The sequence below is a fragment of the Cydia strobilella genome, chromosome 16, assembly GCF_947568885.1.
Source record: "Cydia strobilella chromosome 16, ilCydStro3.1, whole genome shotgun sequence".
Taxonomy (NCBI): Eukaryota; Metazoa; Arthropoda; class Insecta; order Lepidoptera; family Tortricidae; genus Cydia; species Cydia strobilella.
Window position 1 is genome coordinate 13,543,187 of NC_086056.1, and position 27,316 is coordinate 13,570,502.

Genomic DNA, 27,316 nt, shown 5'->3' on the forward strand with positions numbered 1-27,316 from the left:
GTGTTATATTATTAATGCGATAGTAGCTCTGTTACCCTTTCAAGGTTAACCTACCCACTGGCGTCTAAAGTTACACCCATGGGAATGACATAAGCTATTTTGATTTTGGAAATTCTCCCCTTGGAGGAGGAAGGTGAAATGACAAAGGCCGAATAATTCGCGGGCAAAGTAAGGGTTCATCCAATAATTAGGTCACACGAATTTCTAGGTTTTGACCCCCCCCCTCCCCCTCCCCCTCCCCTCCTTGTCAAACTTGGTCACATTTGGCAAACCCCTACCCCCCTGGCGTGACGTCACATTGTTTCAACGAAATCGGCAAATCGAATTAAGTATTATTAATTTATTAAATATTTTATCAAAATATTTCTGACAGATGAAATATTAGTAATTTTATAACCCAAAACTGATTAGGAAAGTAAATAAAACGAATAAAAACGATTATCGTTCCAAAAACTTGTTATTTAACCGTACAGCGAATAAAATAATTCAAATAAGTTAAAGTGACGTCACAAAGTTTGTGACTTCCCCCTCCCCTTGTCACAACATGTCACATTTTCTTGAACGTTTCTTATCGTTTTGAACAGGCACGCGAGATTCCATGTCTAAACCCTGTCAAGCTTTGAGAAGGTGCTTTACAATACCAACTTGAACATAAAATAGAAGTTTTATTTGAAAAGAATGAAATAACCAATTGAAATAAATGAGTTAGAAAGTTTTGTCATTGTGGAAAGATTCTCACAATTCCTACCTAGTGTATTTCATATAAAGTCAAGTTCTAAAGGGGTTAAAAAGGGCTTTACAAAAGAATCTTTCTGAATAGGTTTCTGTGCTTGCAAAACTCAGCATCCTTTCATCCAGACCACACCGGTTTCAGCCTAGGGGGGACGTTGAATATATAACCCTTTAACCCGTTTATGCTATGACAAAGATGTGCGTACGATTTTACACCTTATCCTATGACTAAAAAAGTATGTTTTTGAAGCTGTCTATAGAGGTCGCCTCATTTAGCAGTTTCACACTAGGGCAGCTTACCGATAACGATTATGGGTCATTGGCGTGGTTATTTACGTTATATATGCCCTGCTACCTAAAACCTTCTGTTATTTTATACGCACGTGAGAAAAAGAATTAACGAACCGAGGAGAACAATCTTTAAAAACCGATTTACATAATGTCAGTCGCTGGTCCTAAATTCACTCTTATACCAGAGCTTAGCACAGCACCGCACGAGTGGTTTCACCTTCTTCAGACCCTTATAATTCCAGTAAGAATATTTTGTTTAACTTACGGTTCTGCTTGTCATGTTAAATTCAGGAATACAGTATTCTGACCGTTAAAAGATTGGCCGATAAATATTTGCTGAAGCCAGTGGCTGGCACGAAAAAGTGTTAACCTACTTAGAGGCATGCGATAACCATGATATGCCAGCGAAAGCGCTGTAGGTAACTGATTTCGACTGAACCAGCTTTGGTAAACGCGAAAAATATCCTTCAAGAGTAGGTGTCCCTAATTACCCTTTGTCACATTGAAACATTTTCAGCCCTAAAAATAGTACATTATTGCAGAGGCCGGAAAAGGACAATTCGTGGATGAGTTTCGATTGAATTGGTTGTTTAAATTTTTCTTAGTGGATACATACTTAAAAAAACCGGCCAAGTGCGAGTCGGACTTGCCTTCCAAGGGTTCCGTACATTACACAATTTAAACAATGTATATTTTTATGTGAAACATGAGTGAAATGTCTATAAAAAACCCGTAGGGGTCGGATCAAAAACTAAGTAATTAAGTCCGACTCACGCTTGACTTCACATTTCTAATAGGTTTTCCTGTGATCTATAGGTAAAGATCTATTTTCTGTATGTTTTTTAAAATTTTAGACCCAGTTGTTTCGGAGATAAAGGGGAGGGGGGAATGGTCATTGTTTTTGCCTATTTTCTTGAATAACTCCTAAACTGTTTATCCTAAAATTATTAAAAAAAAAATTGAGATTCTCATAATGAGCTCTTTTATTTGATATGTAACACGATATAGTTTGAAAAACTTTATTTTTAATTTTCTCATTTACCCCCCAAAAGTTTTCCCGTGTTTAAAATTCATTTGTTTACGTTACATGTCCGTCTTCGGGTCATAAACTTACATATGGATACCAAATTTTAACTTAATTGGTCCAGTAGTTTCGGAGAAAATAGGCTGTAACAAACGGACAGACAGACACAGACGCACGAGTGATCCTATAAGGTTCCGTTTTTTCCTTTTGAGGTACGGAACCCTAAAAAAGCAAAAAACAATACACTAATGACTTCCCGTCCGCTAAAACAGGACAATAATGGTTTTTTTATTTTTTATATTTGAATTTGACCATAAAGAAGAACTTCCCGTAGGTACTATTTTTGCTACAATAAGGTGAACATTTCCGAGCATATTGGAGAAAAAGCTGTTGTTTGTTTCGCTGGAGAACTTCGATTTTTCCATTAGATATTTCGGTTTAACCTTTGTAGAGATTATAAATGCGGTCGCCGAGGCCCGGGGTGGCAACCTTGTGTTATCTATTTATGTGGAGGGCGTAGCGGGGGTGGAGAAAGGCCGCAGTGCGCAGGCGCGGCGTTATGTAACGCGGGTGCGGGCCCCCGCCGCGTCGCCGTCGCCTCGGCGTCGTCTCGAGTCGAGGACGTGCATCGCGCCCCCTACCATACCCTACCCTACCACCGTATGAATATTTCATCGCACCCTCGTGTCCGAGCGGCCATAAGATGCTAATTAAATCCCGATTATGTCCCCTTTGAACCTTAAGCCATTTCTCGCGGCTGTTGTTCTAGCTATTTTCATAGCAACCTTCGCGATAATCCAGGGCGCGCTTTAATGAACGCTATGCAAACGTCCATCAATTATCGACGGTGACGTGCCGTGTTTACGGCAACGGGACCGCATTTAGCCTCGATCCCATCTACTGTAACTGCTCGACGTACGTATACAGAGCACTCCACGATTCCGTCTAATCGTCATGCCACTTACCGGTCGTTTTCATAATGATCTCTATTAACATCCCCTTTCGTTCGGCTAACAACTGTTCCGCATTCACCAAATCTCAGCGATGTAGATACGCGATGAATATGGGTATGAGTGTTGAATCGGTCATGCATCGAGGTGCGCGCCGGCCTTTCAACCGCTCTCAGGTTCGCATACAACTAGTTCAGATCAATTGAGCGATCCCCGTACGTTCGGCAAGGTTACCGCGCTCCCTGCGCGTGCTATTCGCTTTATTGATTGCTTTCCAGCCGCGTTGTTAGGTTAGGCTATATGTACTTCGGTCAGTATTTGTACAACTTCAAGGCTTGACCCCATAGTAGCCGAGCATTCATTAGTTATTTTAGTTTTAGTACACACCTTATTTAATCCTATTATTAAGGAACTGGAACACAAGTTTTACTTATTAGCTCGTTCCGGTTTCTTTTTCTTTTTGTTCTTAAGCATCGATATCGCATGACTTCCAAATATCTTTAACTATTCTGGAGTCATTCGAGATCGTAGCTTCACTCATCCGTCACTCATGTGCATGGCCCATAGGGCCCAGCCTGTAGAATGTGTCTAGCCCCTAGTTGTGTTTGCAGCATGGCCGTACCGACTCGTACCGCGTCGCCACCATCGGCCTCATTAAGGACGATAATAGAACTGCCGATGGACAGTACAAGGTTTTTATTTACATTACCATCTTTCATTTTTGCTTTATCCCGACGAAGATTGACAGCCGCTGTCAGCCCTCGTTATTGCATGCGTTTTGATTCACTTTATAATGCATTTAGATTTATTCCTCCATTATGAATAAGTGCTTGCTTTTGAAATTAGACTGGAGACTATCAATTCGTCGAATAATAAACGAGATAGTAGGATGAAAGCATGTGTAAACCGTGTCTTGGTGTGTTTCAGACCCGCCGGAAGCCTCCCGCGAAGAAGCGGAAACCAGGAGATTTAGATGACCTGAAACAGGAGTTGGATATTGATTTTCACAAAGTCACTCCCGAGGAACTATACCAAAGATTTCAAACACATCCAGAAAATGTAAGATTACTTTCCTCTTTTAATTAAACCACATACACAAACAAATTGTTCAGATATTACCCTATTTCTATCAGTGGTGCAGGGTTCTTAAAACCTGAATTCCCACCAGTTTGTCCTATACATAATCATCATCTATTTATTTCCTTGTATTGGACAATCTAATCCTTTCCTAATCTCTTGCATTCCTTTCTGATTTCTTCCTTGTTTTGTACAACGTCATCGGCATATGTCCGATACAAGATCATATAAACATAGCCCTCCACTGCTTTCTAAAAGTACTTTTTGTTGGTTACAGTAGCTCTTCGTATAATAGTTATACATGTTACACTTGACATAATATAAACATAATTCTTGTGTTTTAATGCTTTTTATGTATTTTTCTAGGGCCTTAGTCACGCAAAAGCGAAAGAGAACCTTGAAAGGGATGGTCCAAACGCACTCACGCCACCTAAACAGACGCCCGAATGGGTGAAATTTTGTAAAAATTTGTTCGGTGGTTTTGCGTTATTACTGTGGATTGGTGCTATTCTATGCTTTATAGCCTATGGAATTCAGGTCAGTACAATTTAAACATCAATTGTCCTTTTTAACTGTCGACCACATCAGTTAAAACCGATGTAAACATGGACACATGGGAAGGTTATGCGATAAACACATGCACTACAACTGCAACGTTACGCGCTTGAAAACGAGCGCATTTTTCTCAATCTTAGATAAATTTGGTCGGACACCCGGCGCAGTGTGTTTTTCACCTAACCTTCGTGTTATTGATGGACAATATATCCTACAGAGATTTCGACTCCTTTGTCTTTTTTCTTCCGAGAATTAAGGAGTACCAAAACTACACGTCTGTAACCAGTAGGTATAGGTTGCAGTGTACTTTACTGTCGAGGAACAGACAACTTTTAGTTTTCTTTGTCTGTAAAAATTATAAAAGAAATATTTGTTTACATTACACGACTTTATCAAGTATTTTTGCGTTACAGGCGAGTACCGTAGAAGAACCGGCGGACGACAATTTGTACCTGGGCATTGTGTTGGCGGCAGTAGTAATCGTGACTGGCATTTTCTCCTACTACCAAGAGAGCAAGTCGTCCAAGATCATGGAGTCCTTCAAGAACATGGTGCCGCAGTTCGCCACTGTCATCCGCGAGGGCGAGAAGCTGACGCTGCGAGCTGAGGACCTGGTAATCGGTGACATTGTTGAGGTTAGTACATCTGCCACGGAGGTCCAAGATCATGGAGTCGTTAAAGAGCATGGTGCTGTAGTTCGCCACCATCATCTGCGAGGCGCTTAGCACCTTAGGACCTTTGACATTGTTAAGGTTCGCGTACTTTAATATGACATAATGATAAAATGACAATAATAGTCAGTGAGCTCTAAATGGCCAGAATAGTATTGCCGGCTCACATTTCGGCTTCGTTTTCGCGTATTTAGGGCCGCTGCCTTATCTTTATACACTGATATGAATCTTTCTTAAATAGGTTCTCAAAACTGGCCTTAATCAAAATTTAAAATAAGTATATTTCAGTTTCAATTATTTATAACATCTTAAATTAATTAAGTTTAGTGATATGATATACAATTATAGTTAGTTAACTTTCAATAACAATTTTTTTGTACGTATAACACTAAGTGACTCACTGACTAATATTATTCATGATAAAGTGAGAATATACTGTAAATTGTTACTCAGAACACGAAGTGTTTACACTCGACTATTTTTACCCGTTGATCGATTGAGGTCACGGCATAAAAAGCTATTGCGAGGTGTAAAAGGGTTGAATACGCCACAACCGGTACCGGTTGTTTTAAGTGCAATATAAAACCCACTTTACCCTATCACATTGTGATGTAAGGGTGTGGTCACGATTTTAAACCCGTATTTCAACAAAAGGTTAACGAAGGCTATACCTTCGTAAACTTTTCGAAAGACTGAAGGGAAGGAGGCGGATATATCAATATCAACTGCTAGCTACGACATGTGTCGTCTAATGGCGTTATAATTATATGACTGTCCAATCTAACAAGCCGTTCATTATAGTTTATCCCTTTTCGTTATTTGGTTATTTCGTGTTTGTTTGAAAAATACAAAAATTTACAGTTTTGTTAACTTTTACGAATAAGGAGGTAAATCGTCAAGCTATCAAAATAAAAATAAAGAACCATTTCGACCCACCACAAAGATATCAAAAGCGGCTTTTTTTCTTAGGATCTATAATGCCACAGAAAGATAGCGTAAACTTATTTTTGCCGAATAAATATAAACATTTTCAGACTATTGACTACCTCCTGATGTAGTGTACGGATAGATGTTTCTAATAAATAAAATAGAATATTGATTAAATGTGTTTATAGGTCAAACACAACTTACAGTCTAACTCGATACATGAATGATACGTAGCTTATATAATAAGTGCATAAGTAGCTCTCCACATACACCACAGTTTAGTTTATTAACGTGATATGACATTAGTTTCACTATCTCCAACAATTTCAGGTGAAATTTGGCGACCGTATCCCTGCTGACATCCGTATCATCGAGGCGCGCGGCTTTAAAGTGGACAACTCCAGCTTGACCGGCGAATCCGAGCCTCAGTCCCGCGGCGCAGATTTCACCAACGAGAACCCCCTGGAAACCAAGAACTTGGGCTTCTTCTCTACCAACGCTGTCGAGGGCACCGCTAAAGGAATCGTCATCTGCTGCGGAGATAACACCGTGAGTCGAAACTTGCTCGGTTTTTCCTTAAATTCCACTTTGATCAAGTATGACGACGTATTCTTAATTTAAAAGGGTGGGTATAAGACCTCATCTGGCACTTGCAGATGATTCCTAAAATGGACTCTGATAAGATGGTATTACGAGTGGTTTTCGGAATTACCTGACAATCGTGAGTGATTCAAAGCTACCTATATACACCTTATTGTAGAAATGGAAAGCTATAATTTTTCATGCCAGCAACTATTCACAGTTTTAATATTAAAATTGCCACCTAATCGCGAATTTGTGTTGACAGAAGTATTCAAAAAGCCAGTTTTAAGATGACAAATCCGAACTTAGAATTTTTTTTCGCGCTAAATTTTGCTACTGATTCTTCCTGCAATATATTTTGGTAAGTTCTAAGTTCTAACAAAATGTTTTCTTTCGCCAGGTGATGGGCCGTATCGCCGGCTTGGCTTCTGGCTTGGACACCGGAGAGACGCCCATCGCCAAGGAGATCCACCACTTCATCCACCTCATCACCGGCGTGGCCGTGTTCCTCGGAGTCACCTTCTTCGTGATCGCCTTCATCCTCGGCTACCACTGGCTGGACGCCGTTATCTTCCTCATTGGTAAGGTTCTAGAGACCACCGCCTGAATCTGCTTCATCATCATCATCGGCGTGGCCGTGTTCCTCGGAGTCACCTTCTTCGTGATCGCCTTCATCCTCGGCTACCACTGGCTGGACGCCGTCATCTTCCTCATTGGTAAGGTTCTAGAGCCCACCGCCTGAATCCACTTCATCATCATCACCGGCGTGGCCGTGTTCCTTGGAGTCACCTTCTTCGTGATCGCCTTCATCCTCGGCTACAACTGTCTGGACGCTGTCATCTTCCTTATTGGTAAAAATGGCATATTCTTGCTCGCGCTTTAAATAAATTTCTTGAAAGTATGTCAGCAGCAGGCGGTATTACCAATTGAACACTAAACGGGGAAAAATGGCGTCGTATTATAAGCAAAAACCTCTTTGTTTGTTTTATGCGACAAATTTCTACCTGATTCTATCTGATGATTATTTGTAAAGCAGACACACTTAGTTGACCATTTCATACCTTATTGTAATGAAATAAGGTCTAAACTAGTCATCAAGATCTTACTAATCAACCGTCCATTTCTACAGGTATCATCGTCGCAAACGTACCTGAAGGTCTCTTGGCCACTGTAACCGTCTGTCTGACCCTCACTGCCAAGCGCATGGCGTCCAAGAACTGTCTCGTGAAGAATCTGGAGGCCGTGGAGACCCTCGGATCCACATCTACCATCTGCTCTGACAAGACCGGCACCCTTACACAGAACAGGATGACTGTCGCCCACATGTGGTTCGACAACCAGATCATTGAGGCTGATACCACTGAGGATCAGTCAGGAGTCCAGTATGGTAAGCACTTTTTGATATTTGCCTTACATCCAAGCGTATAGGGTCCAAGAACTGTCTCGTGAAGAACCTTGAAGCCGTGGAAACCCTTGGCTCCACGTCCGGCAGGAGTTCAGTATTCTCTCCTGTTATATTGCTCCTAATAAAAAATAAACTGTTATAAAAACTACAAACGATATAGTTACGTAAGATTAATGAGCTATTTTATCTAGGAATTTGATTTATATCATATACCTATATAAACTATATAAAACTTATTAAATATATTAATAACGGGTTACTCACGTGTTTTAAGTCGAAAACGCTCAACATGTTTCGCTCGACATGTGTCGAGCGTTTTCGACTTAAAACACGTGAGTGACCCGTTATTAATATATTTAATATGTCTGTGTCTCACGGAAGTTTTGTTATATAAAACTTACCAAAATGTTTTAATGTTTTTTACATACTCTAAGAACAAATTAAATTATTTTCTATGAAAATATTTTAATTTGTGTTTTTTAAGTAGACACAATCATTCTGGTGTTCTGGACACTGGAGGCTTTGGTCATTTTTTCTTTCGTATATGACATTTATTTCAGTTTATTGTTTTTTACATAACTACATAGGTACATACAAAAAAAAATTTAGTTACTCATGCGATTTATACTTTCCATTCCAGGGAAACCAAACACATCTAAATTGTCACGTATTTTGTTATATTTGTGTTTTAGTCCATTTAAAAGAAATCTGAAATATAATCTTTTTTTACAAAAAAAATATTGTATTGTAGGTATGTATCTGAGATTAGACATAACGAAACGCGTCGTCATTAGACAACGCAACTCTTCAAAACTTCATATAAGAGTATATCAGTTCCGACGATAATTACAAGCTTATTACGATAATTACGATAGTTACATCTGTCATCTATCTGACCTTAACATTCTACCCTCGTCCACAGACCGCACCAGCCCCGGCTTCAAGGCCCTCGCCAAGATCGCCACGCTCTGCAACCGCGCCGAGTTCAAAGGCGGTCAAGACGGTGTCCCTATTCTGAAGAAGGAAGTCGCCGGGGACGCCTCCGAAGCTGCCCTTCTGAAATGCATGGAATTAGCTCTTGGAGATGTCTTGTCCATCAGGAAGCGAAACAAGAAAGCGTGCGAGATCCCGTTCAACTCCACCAACAAGTACCAAGTGTCTATTCATGAGAGTGATGACCCCAGCGATCCGCGCCATCTGCTTGTGATGAAGGGAGCCCCCGAGAGGATTTTGGAACGTTGCAGCACTATCTTCATTGGAGGAAAGGAAAAGGTAAACTGAGAACTTTGAACAGTCCTATATTAGATTAGACCGAGAAATTAAGAGTGAGATTTACCCGCTTATTTATAATACTTAGCAACCTCTTACAAACCTCTGTTTAAATTTGTCTCTTTCTAACAAACAGAAATCACAAAATGACTGAGACAGGGATTATTAACGGTTTGTTAGATTAGACAGGAGTTTCTGAATAACTCCATTAATCTTTCATAAAAAGTCATGTGCAACGTTTTTATTTCTATCCCTGACTCCACTTTGAGTTTGGCAATAATGAGATTTGGGATGGAAATTATCAGTCTATTAGAAATGGAAAGAAATATCTTATCGCGTTAATAATTTGACCCCAGAATATTTCCTAAGAATTTTTCTTAGCACTTCAATTTAGCATAACACAGTTTTTATCTCCGGGTTCAAAGTAAATTTCTTTATGTCCAATGCGGGTGGTAAATACCTCCAGGGGCCCAAGGCCTAAAGTAATTAACGAAGTTGCAAAGGATTTCGTAAGCATAAGCCTACCCTCATTACCTTTGTCAGCGAAAAAGTTATTTAGTTACGGCCTCCCCGGAGCTTACGCAATGCGGTTCCTTTGAGAATAACTTGGAAGAAATAAAAGTTCGAGTTCTGGGCACGATAGTTTATATTCAAATCGGTTTTTGCGTGTACCTAAAGTACGGTCGGAAGACGTGACGCGAGTTTTAAGAAGCGATAAATCTGGATATACATATATTCGTTTTTGGTTAGCGCTCTTTTACAAATAAGTTTATTCAGTAGTATCACTGCATAGCTCATTTGACATTAACGAGAATGTTGTTTCTGTACACTAAAGTGACTGGTATCCATAATTAGATACAGATGTAGTGTATAATTGTTTGCAATCGTATTTTCACGGGAACGCACGAACGTGTTATGCTATTTTAGTCAATCTAAGTACAATAAGTACCGAGGTTGACAGAAGTAGCATGACAAATACGAATGTTTCCGAGAAACTACGATGGCAAACAATTCTATACTACATCTGTAACGTAATCAAACAGCTATTTTCTTATAATTCAGCTTTTTTTGTTTTATTAGAGCCGAGTTCTTTACAAGCTAACATTCCAAAAATATTATTTACACGCCTCTTAAGACAGACAATAAGTGACTTTTTCAATCAAAAAGGTACAACATTGTCGCTCACCATAAGGACGAAAATTGCTTGTGTCTTTATATCGAAAAACATGTCAGAGCGTCCTTATGGCAAGCGACAATGTGGTACCTTTTGCTTGAAAACGACACTTAAGGTCGTGTAAATATATTTCTGGAACGTTGGCCTTTAAAGATGTTTATGAACTCGACCTTACCATGAAACTTCATAAAAAATGTAGATATGTAAATATCACAACGCGGTAATCATCACCTACATTACCGAAAAGAAGTCATAGAAAATATACGAGTACCAGTGATATTAATTTCCCAATCTCTGTAGGTTCTGGACGAAGAGATGAAGGAGGCCTTCAACAACGCTTACCTCGAGCTGGGCGGGCTCGGCGAGCGCGTGCTCGGCTTCTGCGACCTCCAATTGCCCTCCGACAAGTACCCCATCGGCTACAAGTTCAACACCGACGACATCAACTTCCCCGTGGAGAACCTGCGCTTCGTGGGGCTCATGAGCATGATCGACCCGCCGCGAGCCGCCGTGCCCGACGCTGTTGCCAAGTGCCGCTCCGCCGGCATCAAGGTAACTGGCACTCAAGTACCCCGCCACAACTTCAATACAGACAGCTTCCCCGTCGACAATCTGCGCTTCGTGTAGCTCATGAGCATGATAAACCCGCTTCGAACCGCTGTGCCCGACGCTGTTGCCAAGTGCCGCTCCGCCGGCATCAAGGTAACTGGCACTCAAGTACCCCGCCACAACTTCAATACAGACAGCTTCCCCGTCGACAATCTGCGCTTCGTGTAGCTCATGAGCATGATAAACCCGCTTCGAACCGCTGTGCCCGACGCTGTTGCCAAGTGCCGCTCCGCCGGCATCAAGGTAACTGGCACTCAAGTACCCCGCCACAACTTCAATACAGACAGCTTCCCCGTCGACAATCTGCGCTTCGTGTAGCTCATGAGCATGATAAACCCGCTTCGAACCGCTGTGCCCGACGCTGTTGCCAAGTGCCGCTCCGCCGGCATCAAGGTAACTGGCACTCAAGTACCCCGCCACAACTTCAATACAGACAGCTTCCCCGTCGACAATCTGCGCTTCGTGTAGCTCATGAGCATGATAAACCCGCTTCGAACCGCTGTGCCCGACGCTGTTGCCAAGTGCCGCTCCGCCGGCATCAAGGTAACTGGCACTCAAGTACCCCGCCACAACTTCAATACAGACAGCTTCCCCGTCGACAATCTGCGCTTCGTGTAGCTCATGAGCATGATAAACCCGCTTCGAACCGCTGTGCCCGACGCTGTTGCCAAGTGCCGCTCCGCCGGCATCAAGGTAACTGGCACTCAAGTACCCCGCCACAACTTCAATACAGACAGCTTCCCCGTCGACAATCTGCGCTTCGTGTAGCTCATGAGCATGATAAACCCGCTTCGAACCGCTGTGCCCGACGCTGTTGCCAAGTGCCGCTCCGCCGGCATCAAGGTAACTGGCACTCAAGTACCCCGCCACAACTTCAATACAGACAGCTTCCCCGTCGACAATCTGCGCTTCGTGTAGCTCATGAGCATGATAAACCCGCTTCGAACCGCTGTGCCCGACGCTGTTGCCAAGTGCCGCTCCGCCGGCATCAAGGTAACTGGCACTCAAGTACCCCGCCACAACTTCAATACAGACAGCTTCCCCGTCGACAATCTGCGCTTCGTGTAGCTCATGAGCATGATAAACCCGCTTCGAACCGCTGTGCCCGACGCTGTTGCCAAGTGCCGCTCCGCCGGCATCAAGGTAACTGGCACTCAAGTACCCCGCCACAACTTCAATACAGACAGCTTCCCCGTCGACAATCTGCGCTTCGTGTAGCTCATGAGCATGATAAACCCGCTTCGAACTGCTGTGCACGACGCTGTTGCCAAGTGCCGCTCCGCCGGTATTTTTTATTTTATTTTATTTATCAAACAAGTTAAACAGTATGACAGTAAAAATACCAAACCACTACTAACTTACACAGAAAATAAAAAGAAAAATAAACAATATAAAATTAATCTTAAATTACAATATTAACATCTAAAAATAAATAATTAGCACATTTTAAACTGTAAAAGGACGTGCATCCATCTTCTCGGTATCAAGGTAACTATTCGGACCACCTAACTGCAGTGACTTGGCAAACGACAGACCGGTGGTACCATCATAATCAAATTCACATTTTGTCGCTGCAAAGCAGCAAGGAGTCAATTTTAGGAACGTGACGTTTTTCGCACATGATAATGGATAGAAAGATTGGTAATTATATACAATCGACCTTTAATGATTACATAGTATGTATATATTTAAAGAGAGTTTAAAGTGTTAGATTACATAGTAATCCAGGGAAGCTGTAATATGGGCGGTATCAAGTTCCCGTCGACAATTTACGCTACATCAGCCTTGAGCAAGTGTGGGCGTAAGAAAGTTGAGTTAAGCTTTAGTTACAATAAATTGCTTGAACTGTCAACACGTGTTCGCCTTTTATACGAACCTTCCACCGATCACCACATGGCGACCTTGCCATAATGAAGAGGCTCCCAATGGGCCTAAAGTTAAGTGCTAGTGCATTTTCACCAGGGACGTAGCTAGAGGATATGGCGCCTGGGGCAGTCACCAAATTAACGCCCCCTGACGACTGACAAGTTTCCCTGCTGCTGCCTTTTGCCCATTTTGGCGCCCCCCCTTGGATGGCGCCCCCCCTTGGATGGCGCCCGGGGCACTTGCCCCCTCCGCGCCCCCCACCCCCCTCGAAATACGCCACTGATTTTCACGAGTCATGTCAATAGCCATGTCTGGACTTTCATATAAAAAGTGCTTTATTTATATGGTCGACCTTGTGATTTTCGGTAGAAAATGGAACCGACGAAATCATTATAAGCCAACAATATAAGATATACATATTGACAATATCAGTTAACAGAAAAAAATGCCATAATAGCTATTTATGCAACAAGTGCGGAAAGTGTATGATTTCCGACGAGTGGAATTTTATAAAGGAATTTTTCATCGAATTACCTAAATTCTAAATATACTTATTAAAATTTTGTACGGTTCCGAATTTATATTTACAAGTTTAGAAAGACCTAATATACCTACAATTTGTAAATAATTGCAAATCCTGTACCTAAAATACACAAAATAATTTGACAAGTACAAACTCATAAATCACTGTATTTGAAGACGAAAATTGAATCCGCGAAATAGGACATTTATGTTGACTGTATACAGCAATAATTAGACGAGACGAAATGAAAACAGATTGCAATTACAAAACTAGAGGTTTAATGACTTTAATCACTTAAGACTTGCAAGGTTATTATAGTTTATTATTATAGATAAAGTTTGTCATAAAAAATACAATATTTTTTTATGTTTTTACATTATGCTTTTAAATATAATCATTGTAAATAGTTTCTGGAAACAGAGTAGACATTTTTTTTTACTCAGACCAGACCCAATTCCAACTTTTGATAACCTTCGCTTATTTCCAACAAGTCTTCCCTTATTCAAAACCACATACACTACATAACCCCTGCTATTCCAGGTCATCATGGTTACCGGCGATCACCCGATCACTGCCAAGGCCATCGCCAAGTCCGTCGGCATCATCTCCGAAGGCAACGAGACCGTCGAGGACATTGCTGCTCGCCTCAACATCCCCGTGTCCGAAGTCAACCCTCGCGAGGCTAAGGCTGCTGTGGTCCACGGAACGGAGCTGAGGGATGTCAGCTCTGACCAGCTTGATGAGATCCTCAAGTGAGTACAAACGTTATGTTACTAAAGGTCAACAAGTCTATGGTTAATGGCCAAGATTGTGGGCATCTTCAAAGGCAACGAGACCGTCAAAGACATTCCCACTCGTCTGAACATCCCCATGTCCGAAGTGGACCCTCGTGAGGCTATGGCTACTGTGGTCAACGGAACTGAACTCTGACCAGCTTGATGAGATTCTCAAGTGAGTACAAACTTTAAACTACAGCTCATACCGACTAGCGATTGTCGTCAAGTCATCGCCTTTAAAGGCAACGTGATATTAACACAGACATATTGTACACAGACATGTTGTAGACACCTTTCGTAAACCTTATTAGAACAGTTACCCGTGTTCATTTGTACAGACAAACTGCTGTTGAACATATTATACATATTTAATAGGTGTTGCCGGCTTCTATCAAGTAGTGGTCTTTGTCTAAAAAAAGATATGATTGATAATATAAGCCTGACATTGCAACACTCAAAATAGACACATATAACCTCGAGTTGAGGAAAACCGGCCCACGAGTTATTTAGCCAATATAACGACCCTGATGTTTTATGATCGTGCACTGTGGCTGGTATTATGATCATGAAATAGATATTACGGCACATGTATTGCAATTTTATGTTTGGTTGTCAACAATGTTCTTTGTCGATAACTTTTAGTTATTTTTTGTTTACTTGTAGCGACTAATTTGTATTGATAATTATTATTTCCCTAGGTACCACACTGAAATCGTATTCGCCCGTACCTCGCCACAACAGAAGCTGATCATCGTAGAGGGTTGCCAGCGTCTCGGCGCCATCGTGGCCGTGACCGGTGACGGCGTCAACGACTCCCCCGCCCTGAAGAAGGCCGATATCGGTGTCGCCATGGGTATCGCTGGCTCCGACGTGTCCAAACAGGTGTGTACACTTTACAATCCTGTACCACAAAGAGGCAAAAGGTGCCTAGTGCCTACTTACTGGCGTATACAATTCACTGGTAACAAAAAAGTAATCTAGGCACTCATATTTCATGTAATGGCAATTTTTCATGGCACTAGTCGTCCTCTTGGCCACTATAAACTTTTTATTGCCAACCCTAAGGTCCTTAAATGTATTTAAGATGTAGGCATCAGTCTATGCATGGTTTCCCCAGTTTTAATTGTATTATCTTGTTTTTGTATCAGTTTTCTTAATCGTAGGTACGCCCGAAAATTATATCACATGCAAAGTACTCTAATGAGAAATTTTGAACCACTCTACTTTCCCACTTAATAAAATCCGCCAAAACTCACGTTTCCCCGGTGTTGCAGGCCGCCGACATGATCCTGCTGGACGACAACTTCGCGTCCATCGTCACGGGCGTCGAGGAGGGCCGCCTGATCTTCGACAACCTCAAGAAGTCCATCGCCTACACGCTCACCTCCAATATCCCCGAGATCTCTCCCTTCCTTGCCTTCATCCTCTGCGATATCCCGTTGCCTCTTGGCACTGTAACTATCCTTTGCATCGATCTTGGAACTGACATGGTAAGTTTCACTTCCTGTCACTGTTTATCGGACTGTGCATTAAAAGAGCTGAACTGGAAATTAAAGATTTATGAGCATTCTTTTAAAATGACTTGAGATTATGTAGTGCAATTCCGAGATATAATTTTAATAAGGCGCTATACATACTCGCATAAATGACACTGGATGAAGAATAATTCTTAAACACGAAAACCTAGAAAATTACTACTTGAAAACCTGAGTTATTATATGAATGAAAAAATCACGACGAATTGTATCAATATTTATTGTGCGAATAGCTCTTTTAGTGCACTGGATATATTAATTATTTACAGCTTTAGTAAATGCCCAATATGTGAGATACTGAGGTATAATTACAGCTGTAAGATTGTGTAAGATAATAATTATGTTAATTAACAGTCTGCAACATCTGTTTTTTTTTTGTTGACTATATTTGGGTTTTCTTTTTTCGAAATTGTTATTATTCTAAATTGACTAGAAACTTCATGAGTATACGATTGGCATCATAACATGCAGGAGTTGCAGACTGACAATATTTTAGTTAATATTGTAGAGGCGGCCTCGCCGACTGTGACGTAGTTGTATTTACCTCGTGATTGACATATGTAGGTGCCTGCGATTGCGCTCGCTTACGAGGAGGCGGAGGCGGACATAATGAAACGTCCGCCTCGGAACCCATTTTGCGACAAACTTGTCAATGAGAGGTCTTTATAAATTGTCAATTACTGTTGCCATATAACATGCCGGTATCCAGCTAATAACAATAACGTTGCTGTTGTCTCGATATCGTAACGAGTGGGTGTACTGTCAGTGTTACTCTAAACAGCTTGTTTATGTAATCATAAGGACTGAGCTCTGTGTTAACTTAACTTTCATTCATTATGGTTAAATTATAGAGATAAGTGTTAGCCTGGAATCATTCTACTAATGTGGAGTCCCGCTTGAGACCCGACCCGAAGCAGAGGACGACCGCTAGGAAATAACAATCATATGAATGTGTTTTGCCTATTTTAATACCTAACAGTGTTGGTGTTACCCCGACAATGGTCTCCCCCGCGACCGACAGTTAAAACAGACACAACACACCCTTAGTACAGTCATTCATCTCACTTCATCTCCATTCGAACCCTGGAAACATTGTGATTAAATACCATCCCCATCCCATATTCCAAATTTTGTGTTTTACATAATGGGTTAAAACAAAATCACATCACAATCTTTTTGTGTTATAAATATCATTTCTACGATAGTTTTTAAGCATTCCAAGCCGTTGCAACCATACGCTAAGTACAGAATTAAAATGGTCGCAGTTTGCGGGAAACTCGCGATAGATGGCGGCACTGACGTTTGGCTATTGATCGCGTTCGGGCCGAGAGTCCTTGCCTGTATCACAATAAAGTACTTGAGCTGTAGTGCTGTCGATGCAGTTTCAGTAAATGGGAACTAAGAACTTAGGCCAATTAATCTCAATGAGGAACTTTTAAGTACTTTACTTCAAGTACTGTTTGTTCTACTAAAGATTGTCTGAGTCGTTCTAATAGTCCTTTGTTTTAGAATGACAATGCTTACTACTTTATATTTGTATAATAATAAATCTTAAGAATAAAGTTATTATTTACTGAAAACAACAATTGCAGACTTATTGAAGCACTTGGCATAGACGTTCTTGTTTCTCCAGTTGAAGAAAATTTTGTCCGTTGTCAGTGGCCGTTTTCTCGAATTTTATTTTAGAATTACCTAAATCAGAAGCCATTTTATATACGAGCTCTTGTAACCATTATGATCTGATTGTTAAACTCGAAGCTACTGTTCGTTATCGAAAGTCAAATGGCTGATTAATCGAAGGTGCGTCAACACCCAGGTGTATTAACAAATTTTGATTTTTGATCACGTCCAGAAAGAGTTTAGCGTATCTTTGATGCTTGCGTTTAACGCGTGATATGATAAACTGTTCTTCATTTTTTATCATTGTGATAAAAGACGTTGGTGGTTTTATCTATATTTATTTCGCGATAGACGCAACCATAATGCCTTGGTGACGTAAAAAACGTTCTGAGCGAATGCGTTTGACGCTAACGCCGGTAGCACCCGCCATCATATATTTGTGTTATACAAATGTTTCGTGGTTGACGCCGCCCGTATTAGCCATGTCCGTGAGTCAATTCGGTCGGAACGTTTTTCGTGGCCTTTGGTTGATACGCCTTCAGCAATCAATTAATAGTGGTAATAGCAAATAGCGTCTGGTTGCAATCAGCTTGCTAAGTGTTGGATGTTGTATACGTGACGATATGCACACGCTTCGCGCGGCGGCCGTCGTGGTGTGGTCCTGTGTCCTGTGTTCACATGGCTAGTGTTTGTAGGTGCCCGCCATTTCCCTGGCCTACGAGGAGGCCGAATCTGACATTATGAAGCGACAGCCGCGTAATCCTTTCACAGATAAACTAGTTAACGAGAGGTAAAACCCACGCGAGTGTCAGCACTCGTTCAAAGATTCTATCTATCCGCTAATTTGCTTGCTACCACGTGTAAGTTAGTCTTCAATATTGAGGTGTGGTTGTTGCCTGTGTGTAGATGCCCTAACACCGTGCATCTTCGTGGATATTGAAGGCGACGAACGCACAGCTCCTAACTTATGCCTTGCGTTGTCTTTGTGTTTGACTATCTTAACTGACTTCCTTAGCTTGGTGTCCATGGAAGAATGTGTTTTATCCCCGTTACCACCTCATGGTCCCTTCATAAACACATTGTTTCATTTTGTTTTTTTGTGATCTTTAACACTCATTTATGTACGGTGTTACGAGCAGGTAAGTTTCGGTGTTTCCCTGTCTGTACCTGTCATCTCTGTCATGCATGGAACATTTGATAAGTGTCCTATAGTACTACTGTTTTATGTATGGTATTTTGATGTTTTCTCATTTCTTACCGCTCATACTTCACCCGACACAAGTTTTTCACGAAGTTATCGCTATCATTCGTTACTCACGTTGAGCCGAGCGCTTCATCACACATAAGATTACTTCATCAAGGCTATAATATGTGTACACTGACACTGATATATACGTAATATATTATAATTATAATTACTCTACAATCTAGGGCTTGTTTGTAACTTCTTTCACTAGTGTAGTGTTTCAGATTTTTACATTTTGTCTTTCAAGGTCGAAAGCTATCGTATGTAATTTATAAACACGCCAGTCTTTTATACTAGCTATATCGTAATATTAAGCAGATATATTTAGATTATATATATTTTATTAATGATATTTCTAATCGAAGTAGTTTAGTATAAGCGGCGTAGAGAGGTGTACGTAGGTATATTTATTATGTATAAGCGTCATATTGATATACAGATCAAATACCCACAAATCCGAGCTTGTTAAAGACTCGCGCTTAACGCGCATTGGCGCTCCGATACTAATAAAGTATTCTTCCCCACCACTTATGTCAGTTGTCTACCACTTATCATAATTAATGTAAATTAAGAATATTAGGGACAAACAGGGTATATTGTAGTATGCAACTGAGTGGTGTGGCCTAATACTTTACTAATACATGCGCGTCAATATGTGATGACTGCGAGTTTTCTAATTATGGCTGAATTTCAAATTCTGTGTACAAAGTTAAAGCCTCAATTGCGCTTTTATCTACTTACATGTTAATTGATCCCTTCGTGTAACGAAAACTAGCTATACGTGACTGTTGCACAAAAGAATCAATTAAAAACACAGTAGAAGCTAGTGTTGTGAGACCCAAACCGGGTCTTAAAGACACGGGGAAAAGACCGTTCTTAATACAACAGAAGGCTAATACTCGGCTGAGATTAACAACATCAATTGAAGCCCTTAACGTACAATTTGAAATCCAACCAGCTCCAAGTACGTTTGGGATGTAGTGTATGTTGGTATGTCCTGATTGCTTGGTGTTTACGAAGGTGCCAGCTATCTCTCTGGCGTACGAGGCGCCCGAGTCCGATATCATGAAGCGACAGCCGCGGGACCCTTACCGCGACAACCTCGTCAACAGAAGGTTGGCCTGACTGCACCGCGGCCCGACGCTTTATACTTCTCATATGGGTGTTAACACGCGATGGCCAGATTATTTAGTGACGTTCTCAGATAAATGCACTGTCGGATGATGTTTCAAAGAAAAAATAACTAAATTACAAAATGTGTTTTCCAAGTCTGTTTACTCTAGTTATGGATTTATTTCCATAAATAGTCTAAAGTTCTTTAGACCAATCTATTAATGGAAAGTCATAAGACGATTGATTAGATAAAGCTTAAGCTTACTATTTCAGAGCCTATATACTCTTGCTTGTACATGCGTAGATAGATTGTATCTGTCAGACGCCGGCGCCGCGCCGGCTAATACAGACGCCGGGAGCAAATTCCACAGTAACCCGCTTTGGTAACTCGAATGGGTAAATTTTAATTGATTTTTTATGTCAGTTAGGGGTTACTGACAACTGACACAGTGGTATTTTTTTCTCTGAGAACGACACAACTATTCGTCCGTTGCACGGCGCCAGCCAAAACAGACAACTGAATTAATAGACGACTTAAGGTTTCACGACGGTAAGGCACCTGCATTTGTTCTTTGAACCGTCAACATAGCGTATCCTTTACAATGCGCTATGACACCTCTAGAGTCAAAAATGTTTATTTGGCACAGAATGTTGAAAAAAGTTGAAACCTATTTTGACTTTCATAATGACAGTCTTACTAGTTGACGACTCTTCTTATGTCTTCGCCATCTAGTGAAGTTGTTTGATGACGGCACTAAGTCTGGTTCGACTTATGAGGCATTCCACGAGAATGTCGCTTACGACATACTATTCATTTAGTCCTTCTAAAAATGCTGAGGAAGCGATTGTTGGTCTGGTAATGTTTCATGACTTGGTTAACATATTGGCAATATATTTTCGAGCTTTACGCATTTGAATGAGGTAGCTGCCATACAAGGCAAAGCATTTCGTAATTGACATCCTTGTGGAATGACCCTTATTTCGTCTATTAGTTCAGTTGTCGCCCGTAGCGACGAACGTCAATAATACGGCCACCCGTGTCTCAACAGTACCATTTGAGCTGGATGTGGAAGAGTGATTATAACTGTCCCCTATCTTGTATACAGAAAAATGTATTCAGACCACTGTCCCTCCCCGTAAATAAATATGTAAACTTGTGTACAATACCTAATAAATATACGAAACCAGTACATAAAACCTACCTGCTACTGTAAATTGTTTGTTTCATAAAGTTCTTCATAGATTTTCTGACATCTTTTAAACTAGAAGACTCTCCAAATAGATTAGACTTTTACCTCTATCTCTCTATTATCTTCACTCTTCCATATAAATTAAAATTTGCAAAAAAAAATGTTGGGCGACACTTCGCAACGCAGTGTCGGCGACAAATGCACGATTAGATCTATTTAGATCTAGTGTAGTCTACGTCCTAGACGCTAGCAACTTGTGTGATACGTGTCGTAATGTCCCAGTAGATAAACATAGAAAATTTCCATTAAACATTATAAACGTTTGTGTTCAAGGAATGTCGTAGGCGAAAGGGTACATTTATAGATATCGTAATAATTTTATCACGTAATTATTTTTATGTATAATATGATTTATTATTTATATTCAGTAGAAGAGCACGTTAGTCGCAAATTAATGCTCAAAGCGCTTTCTACGCCACACACACACTACACTTGATAGGGATCCTTACGCTCTTACTATAACTGCTTTAAAATAATATAACTATGACTGCCTGTCTAACTCACTCGCTGTAGCTTACTTCCTACCCAATTCCAGAAATATCAATAAGAATATTACAAGTTAAATATGAGCCTTTCAGAACGCTACGTTTTAAAATAATTAAACCAGTTCTGAAAAGACAAATATATTTGAATAATGTAAAATTTGTTTTGTGTACGGTCTAGACGCAATACCTAAAATTGTGTTAAAATTTCTGAAATTGGGCATTCTCTTTTTTCTTATTTTAATTTCTAAGTTATTTTTTACATCGTAGAATCGACTAACTGAATGTTGTACAGTGGAAGCATGGATGTTGTTTTATCTCTATCGTACATTTAGAATACTAATTTGGAAACATCGAAAACTGTTTACATTAATTTAGTATTCAGTTATTTAGGTATAACTAAGAACATATTAAAATTAAATTAAAGTTTGTTATGAAACGAACATTTTCGATGTACCAAATTGCAATTTTAAATAATTAAAGCAAAAACCACATCTTTCTTAAATGTTAATACATTCTGTCATTATTGCATTAGCGGATTAGAACTTCGATTGTAATGAATACCAAAAAGAGGATATGATTTTTGCTTTGATATCAATCTGCTAGCTATATAATCATAGCTATTTACAAAACCAGTTTAGAGCATATTCTATGTTCTTCCAAAACATTAACGCTTACTAGCTAGTAACGTGCCGATCGTCAATAACTTCTGCAAAAGAATGCACATACAGAAGGCACTTTACGACACACGATACGAATAAAATTTTGTGCAAACTAGTAAAGAACCCGAACTGGTCTTTACTTTAGCATACTGAAATTCTATTGGTTATTAAAATATTCAAGAAACTAATTCAGATTAAGATGCTCTAATCGATTGGCTAAAATACAATGTTAAAGGATATTCTAAACGTGTGTCGATCAAATCAAGCTTGCAAGACTTTTATTCTGTACCAGCTCTTGACACTAGCTGTGGGTGTTGTCAGGTTGATCTCCATGGCCTACGGGCAGATCGGTATGATCCAAGCGGCCGCCGGCTTCTTCGTGTACTTCGTGATCATGGCTGAGAACGGCTTCCTGCCGCTCAAGCTGTTCGGGATTCGAAAGATGTGGGATTCCAAGGCTATCAACGATTTGACTGACTCTTATGGACAAGAATGGGTAAGCTGGGACACTTTCATAAGCACAGTTTAAAACGGAACTTTGCAAATTAGCAAGAAATATTTACTGGTCTTTTCCAGGCCTTTGTCCAGCAGTGGACGTCTTTCTTTTCTTTAAGATGAGTTCTAAGCGTCAGAAAAGAATAGATCAATTTTCGCATCGTGTATTGGTTGTTATCATTATCAAATATTTGTTGCTATACCACGCAAATACCTGTAGGAAGAGATGAATGTTTTTAACATCTGTAGAAAACTGCAGTCGTAACATACTATTATCATCATAGATCCGCTAGCGTTCAAACTTACCCAAATTTGACTCAAAGAAACGAATGTTTTTTTAATTATCTTACCTTTATCACGTTAAGGTCCGAATAGATATGGCCAATGCACATCGTAGTAATACGTACGTAATGCACTGGACCAGTTAGTAATCCTTTTGCAAATGTTTTGAATAGCTCAGCTAGATCTGGACGTAATTCATCTCTCTTCTCCTTCATTGACAACTTTTAAACCGTTTGTACTGCAGACGTACCGCGACCGCAAGGCCCTCGAGTTCACCTGCCACACCGCCTTCTTCGTCTCCATCGTCGTCGTACAATGGGCCGATCTGATCATCTGCAAGACCCGCCGCAACTCCATCGTGCACCAGGGCATGCGCAATTGGGCGCTCAACTTCGGCATTATCTTCGAGACCGCGCTGGCCGCCTTCCTGTCCTACACGCCCGGCATGGACAAGGGCCTCCGGATGTACCCACTCAAGTGAGTACTAAACATCTAATTATGCCAAGCGAACCAAGAGATTGAACCGAACGCGAGTCTTATCATTGCCGGGTCAATCTAACGTAGGTAACATATATTAACGTCATTGTCATACCTAGGAATTTGTATTGTATTGTATCACGGGCAGGTTTCCGTAACTCTACGACTGGCGCCTATTTTGCGTGACGTAGGATTTTTTTTTTTGTTTCTCATGAATGAGTTTTTATATTAATTGTAATTTACGGGGTTACATACATTGTTTTGATCCTACCGATTATGCCAATTTAGAATTGGTATGCAAGTTGTCATACAGTGCGTATTTTGATACAGGAATGGATGAGAGTGCCTAACTTCCTATCTAACTCCCAACTTTCTCTGTCTATTTAAAAAAAAGGAAAGAAAATACATTTATTCCATAGAACACAGGACAAGAAGATGAAAGAAATAAAAATGAAAAGATAAAGATAACAACAACAATATAAAAACAACAAATAAAATTATGTACACACTGTACAAATTACATATTTGGGTCCAGCAATGTGTGCAGTAGGGAAAAGGTCTTGGCTCGGCATTTTGTTGTAATTCGCAAGCGATATTTCATAATTTTAGTTGGGATCGTACCGGCTGCGCTGCGCCAGCTAACCTTTCCATGTGGTATGAATACGAGTATGAACACGGTGTGTGGTTTGTCAGGTTCGTGTGGTGGCTGCCGGCCATCCCGTTCATGCTGTCGATCTTCATCTACGACGAGATCCGGCGCTTCTACCTGCGCCGCAACCCGGGCGGCTGGCTGGAGCAGGAGACGTACTACTAGGCGCTCCGCTTGCCCCAGTCCGCTCCGCTCCGATGCAGGCCCGCCCCGCCCGCCCGGCGCCACAAGACGGACCCCGCCTCTTTATTTATTGTTTCCATGAACTATGTATGTATATATGCACGGTGAACGGTGGTTTGATATTTGTGATGAAAAATATTATACACGATTATTATTATTTTTGATGATTATGAATCGAGTTATTTTTATATTGAAAATTGTTTGACGATGTAATTTGACGATTGAATCTCGAGGACGCGGATCCGGAAGCGTACTCAGGCCGCCGCGCGACGGCGCCGGCGCCGGCCCGCCACCTCGAACACACTAATCACGTAAGATAGACTTAATCAATTATACTAATGAATTGTTTTTCACATACTTATGTAATAAGTAATAAATGATCGTCTAGCAGTAGTTCATTGTTCGTGAATCATGTGGGCATCGGTATGCCGCCGTGTTCGGCGGCCAACGAAAAGCATTTGTTGTAAAATTACAGTTAAGAGCCATTATTATTATAATTTAAGTATAGGATTAAGTTGAATTTTTCGAGTGGAAAACGTTTAGTTCGCTCAGCGATCGGGTGCATGGTGTGTGCGAGGTCGATGTGGAGTGCCTGAGGATTAGTGTACACTGTACTACCGCTTACTGTTAGGTAGGTAGTTGAAATTTTGAAGCCGTATTTTGAATTGTAACGTAGTTATGAAGCATTACACCGCCGCCTGCGCCTGCGCCTGCGCCTGCGGGCCGCGCCGGGCGCACTGCCGACTCTCGCTCCGTCGCGGCCACCACGCTACGACACGATGCTTTTCTTTTATAACAACATATTCAGATTATTAGTGAATTTTGTCAAATTTATTAATAAAATAGGCTGCTCATGGTAATTATGTAAGATTTTATTTCTTAATTAAAGGATAATAACAAAACGTAGGGATGCGTAATTAGAAATTTTTAAAATTATACAGTTATGATAGAGTGAGATTGTTTTAGTGGCCACTCGGGGCTCCGGCGCCGGCCGGAGCGGGCGGCGGCCGCAGCCGGGCGCGAGCACGCTCGGCGAGCATGCTTGGCGAGCACGCTCGGCGAGCGAGCTCGGGGCGCGCTCGCGCACCAGGCCAGCGAGCTGGAGACCCGAGTGGGACGATTCATTTCAATTTTTCGTAACGAATACATATAACATTATAATAATGGTTACAAAAGTAAAATATAACATTATAGCGACTAATAAATCTAAATTATATGAAATGTTTATAGATTTAAACGAAGTTTGTTTCTTTAGAGTGACCTGTGCTTGTTTGAGGAGAAGATGTACATCTCGTGACAATAGTGGTTGATCGTGATGATATTACTGTAATGATTTGATCTTTGTGAGCCGTTTATTTGACGTACACCGTAGAACTTTGTTTTGCGTTCGACAGTTCTTTACACCGATTCATTTTTTAAGTATTACTCTGTTGGCTAGGAGCGCTGTAAAAATGTAAGTGTTATTAATAAAAAACATTTTCAAAATATTATTGCGTTGTTTCATTCCATTGAGTACAGTCCTGAGGCGCTTTCGCATTCGGCCGCACGAAATAGTCGCCAAATGCCTCTCAATCTGCTTCGCCAAACATTTTGCCAATGTAGTAAAAACACACATCGAAATACTTTAAATAATACGAAATAGGTACATGAACGGAAACTGCGAACTAATCAATACATCTTGCATCTCAGAATAGACAATTAAGTTAGTTGCCAAGATAAGGATCCGTATAGATTCATAATCTCTTTGTTAGTTGCTAAAACTGTCACAGAAGCAGTAAAACGTCCACAAGCTTGTTCATAAGTGGCTAAATTGAAAGATTTCTACAATAAATACGTTACTCTTTATAATTGTTTTATTCAGAACCAAATCCTTTAGTATGTGGACAAAGAAAATCAACATACAAGTTTTACCTAACTACCGAGGATCGCAGATAATGTTTCTTTTTATCGTTTTTAGGGTTCCGTACCCAAAGGGTAAAAACGGGACCCTATTACTAAGACTGCGCCGTCTGTTGTCTGTCCGTCTGTCACCAGGCTGTATCTTATGAACCATGATAGTTAGACAGTTGAAATTTTCACAGATGATGTATTTCTGTTGCCGCTATAACAACAAATACTAAAAACAAAATAAAAAAATATTTAAGTGGGGCTCCCATACAACAAACGTGAATTTTTTGCCGTTTTTTGCGTAATTGTACGGAACCCTTCGTGCGCGAGTCCGACTCGCACTTGGCCGGTTTTTTACACGATGAATAACTCGCGCAAGTTCTTACCCTGGCGCAGTATTGCCGCAAGTAATTTTGTAACTTTTAAAATACATATGGACCATTATCGTACATACTACTTTCCGTGCATATGTCGAAAATTTAAAAAGGGCCACCACACACTATCGTCTTTTGATCGTCGGCGTCTAGCCAGCGCTAAGGAAAATGGCGTCGCTGCGCAGTTGCGCAAACGTTGCGTCGAGCAGTAGCCACAGAGTTGACGAGACGCTAGTGTGGGGTGGCCCCATGTACTATAAACCGTACAATACACGTGCGAATAGGTAATTCGCAACTTGTGTCGATTTAAAACACTCCTTTCGGTCGTGTTTTAATTTATCGCCACTCGTTTCGAATTTCCTCTTTTCCGCACTTGTATCGTAAATTAATATACTTATTCTCTCTGAAAGTCATGTGTCATTATGACACTGACTTGTTGTCACAAGGACAATATGACATATGGTCCTCCTGAATGGCTGACAACCTGCTCTTAAAAATGAAATGTCTGTATTTCATGAATAAGTACGTAGTTTAATTTGTAAAGATGAGATGCCATGTCGGGAGCTAGGTACATACAAAATATAATCCCGGAGACCTTTACATAGTGTCTTTCGGACCACAACAGGTGAT

General features: G+C 40.7%; 1 protein-coding gene across 1 annotated transcript; it reads left to right on the forward strand.

Annotated features, from left to right (window-relative positions):
- The first annotated feature begins 2,889 nt into the window (after positions 1-2,889).
- LOC134748636 (sodium/potassium-transporting ATPase subunit alpha) lies at positions 2,890-25,915 on the forward strand. Its single transcript, XM_063683433.1, has 17 exons — positions 2,890-3,173; positions 3,609-3,689; positions 3,925-4,056; positions 4,441-4,611; positions 5,043-5,264; positions 6,558-6,776; positions 7,210-7,390; positions 7,939-8,196; positions 9,137-9,486; positions 10,958-11,209; positions 14,196-14,407; positions 15,130-15,313; positions 15,706-15,921; positions 19,853-19,947; positions 22,661-22,835; positions 23,361-23,593; positions 24,287-25,915. The coding sequence occupies exons 1-17, from the start codon at positions 3,027-3,029 to the stop codon at positions 24,405-24,407; spliced, it is 3,249 nt and encodes a 1,082-aa protein (XP_063539503.1). The 5' UTR covers positions 2,890-3,026; the 3' UTR covers positions 24,408-25,915.
- Positions 25,916-27,316: the final 1,401 nt, after the last annotated feature.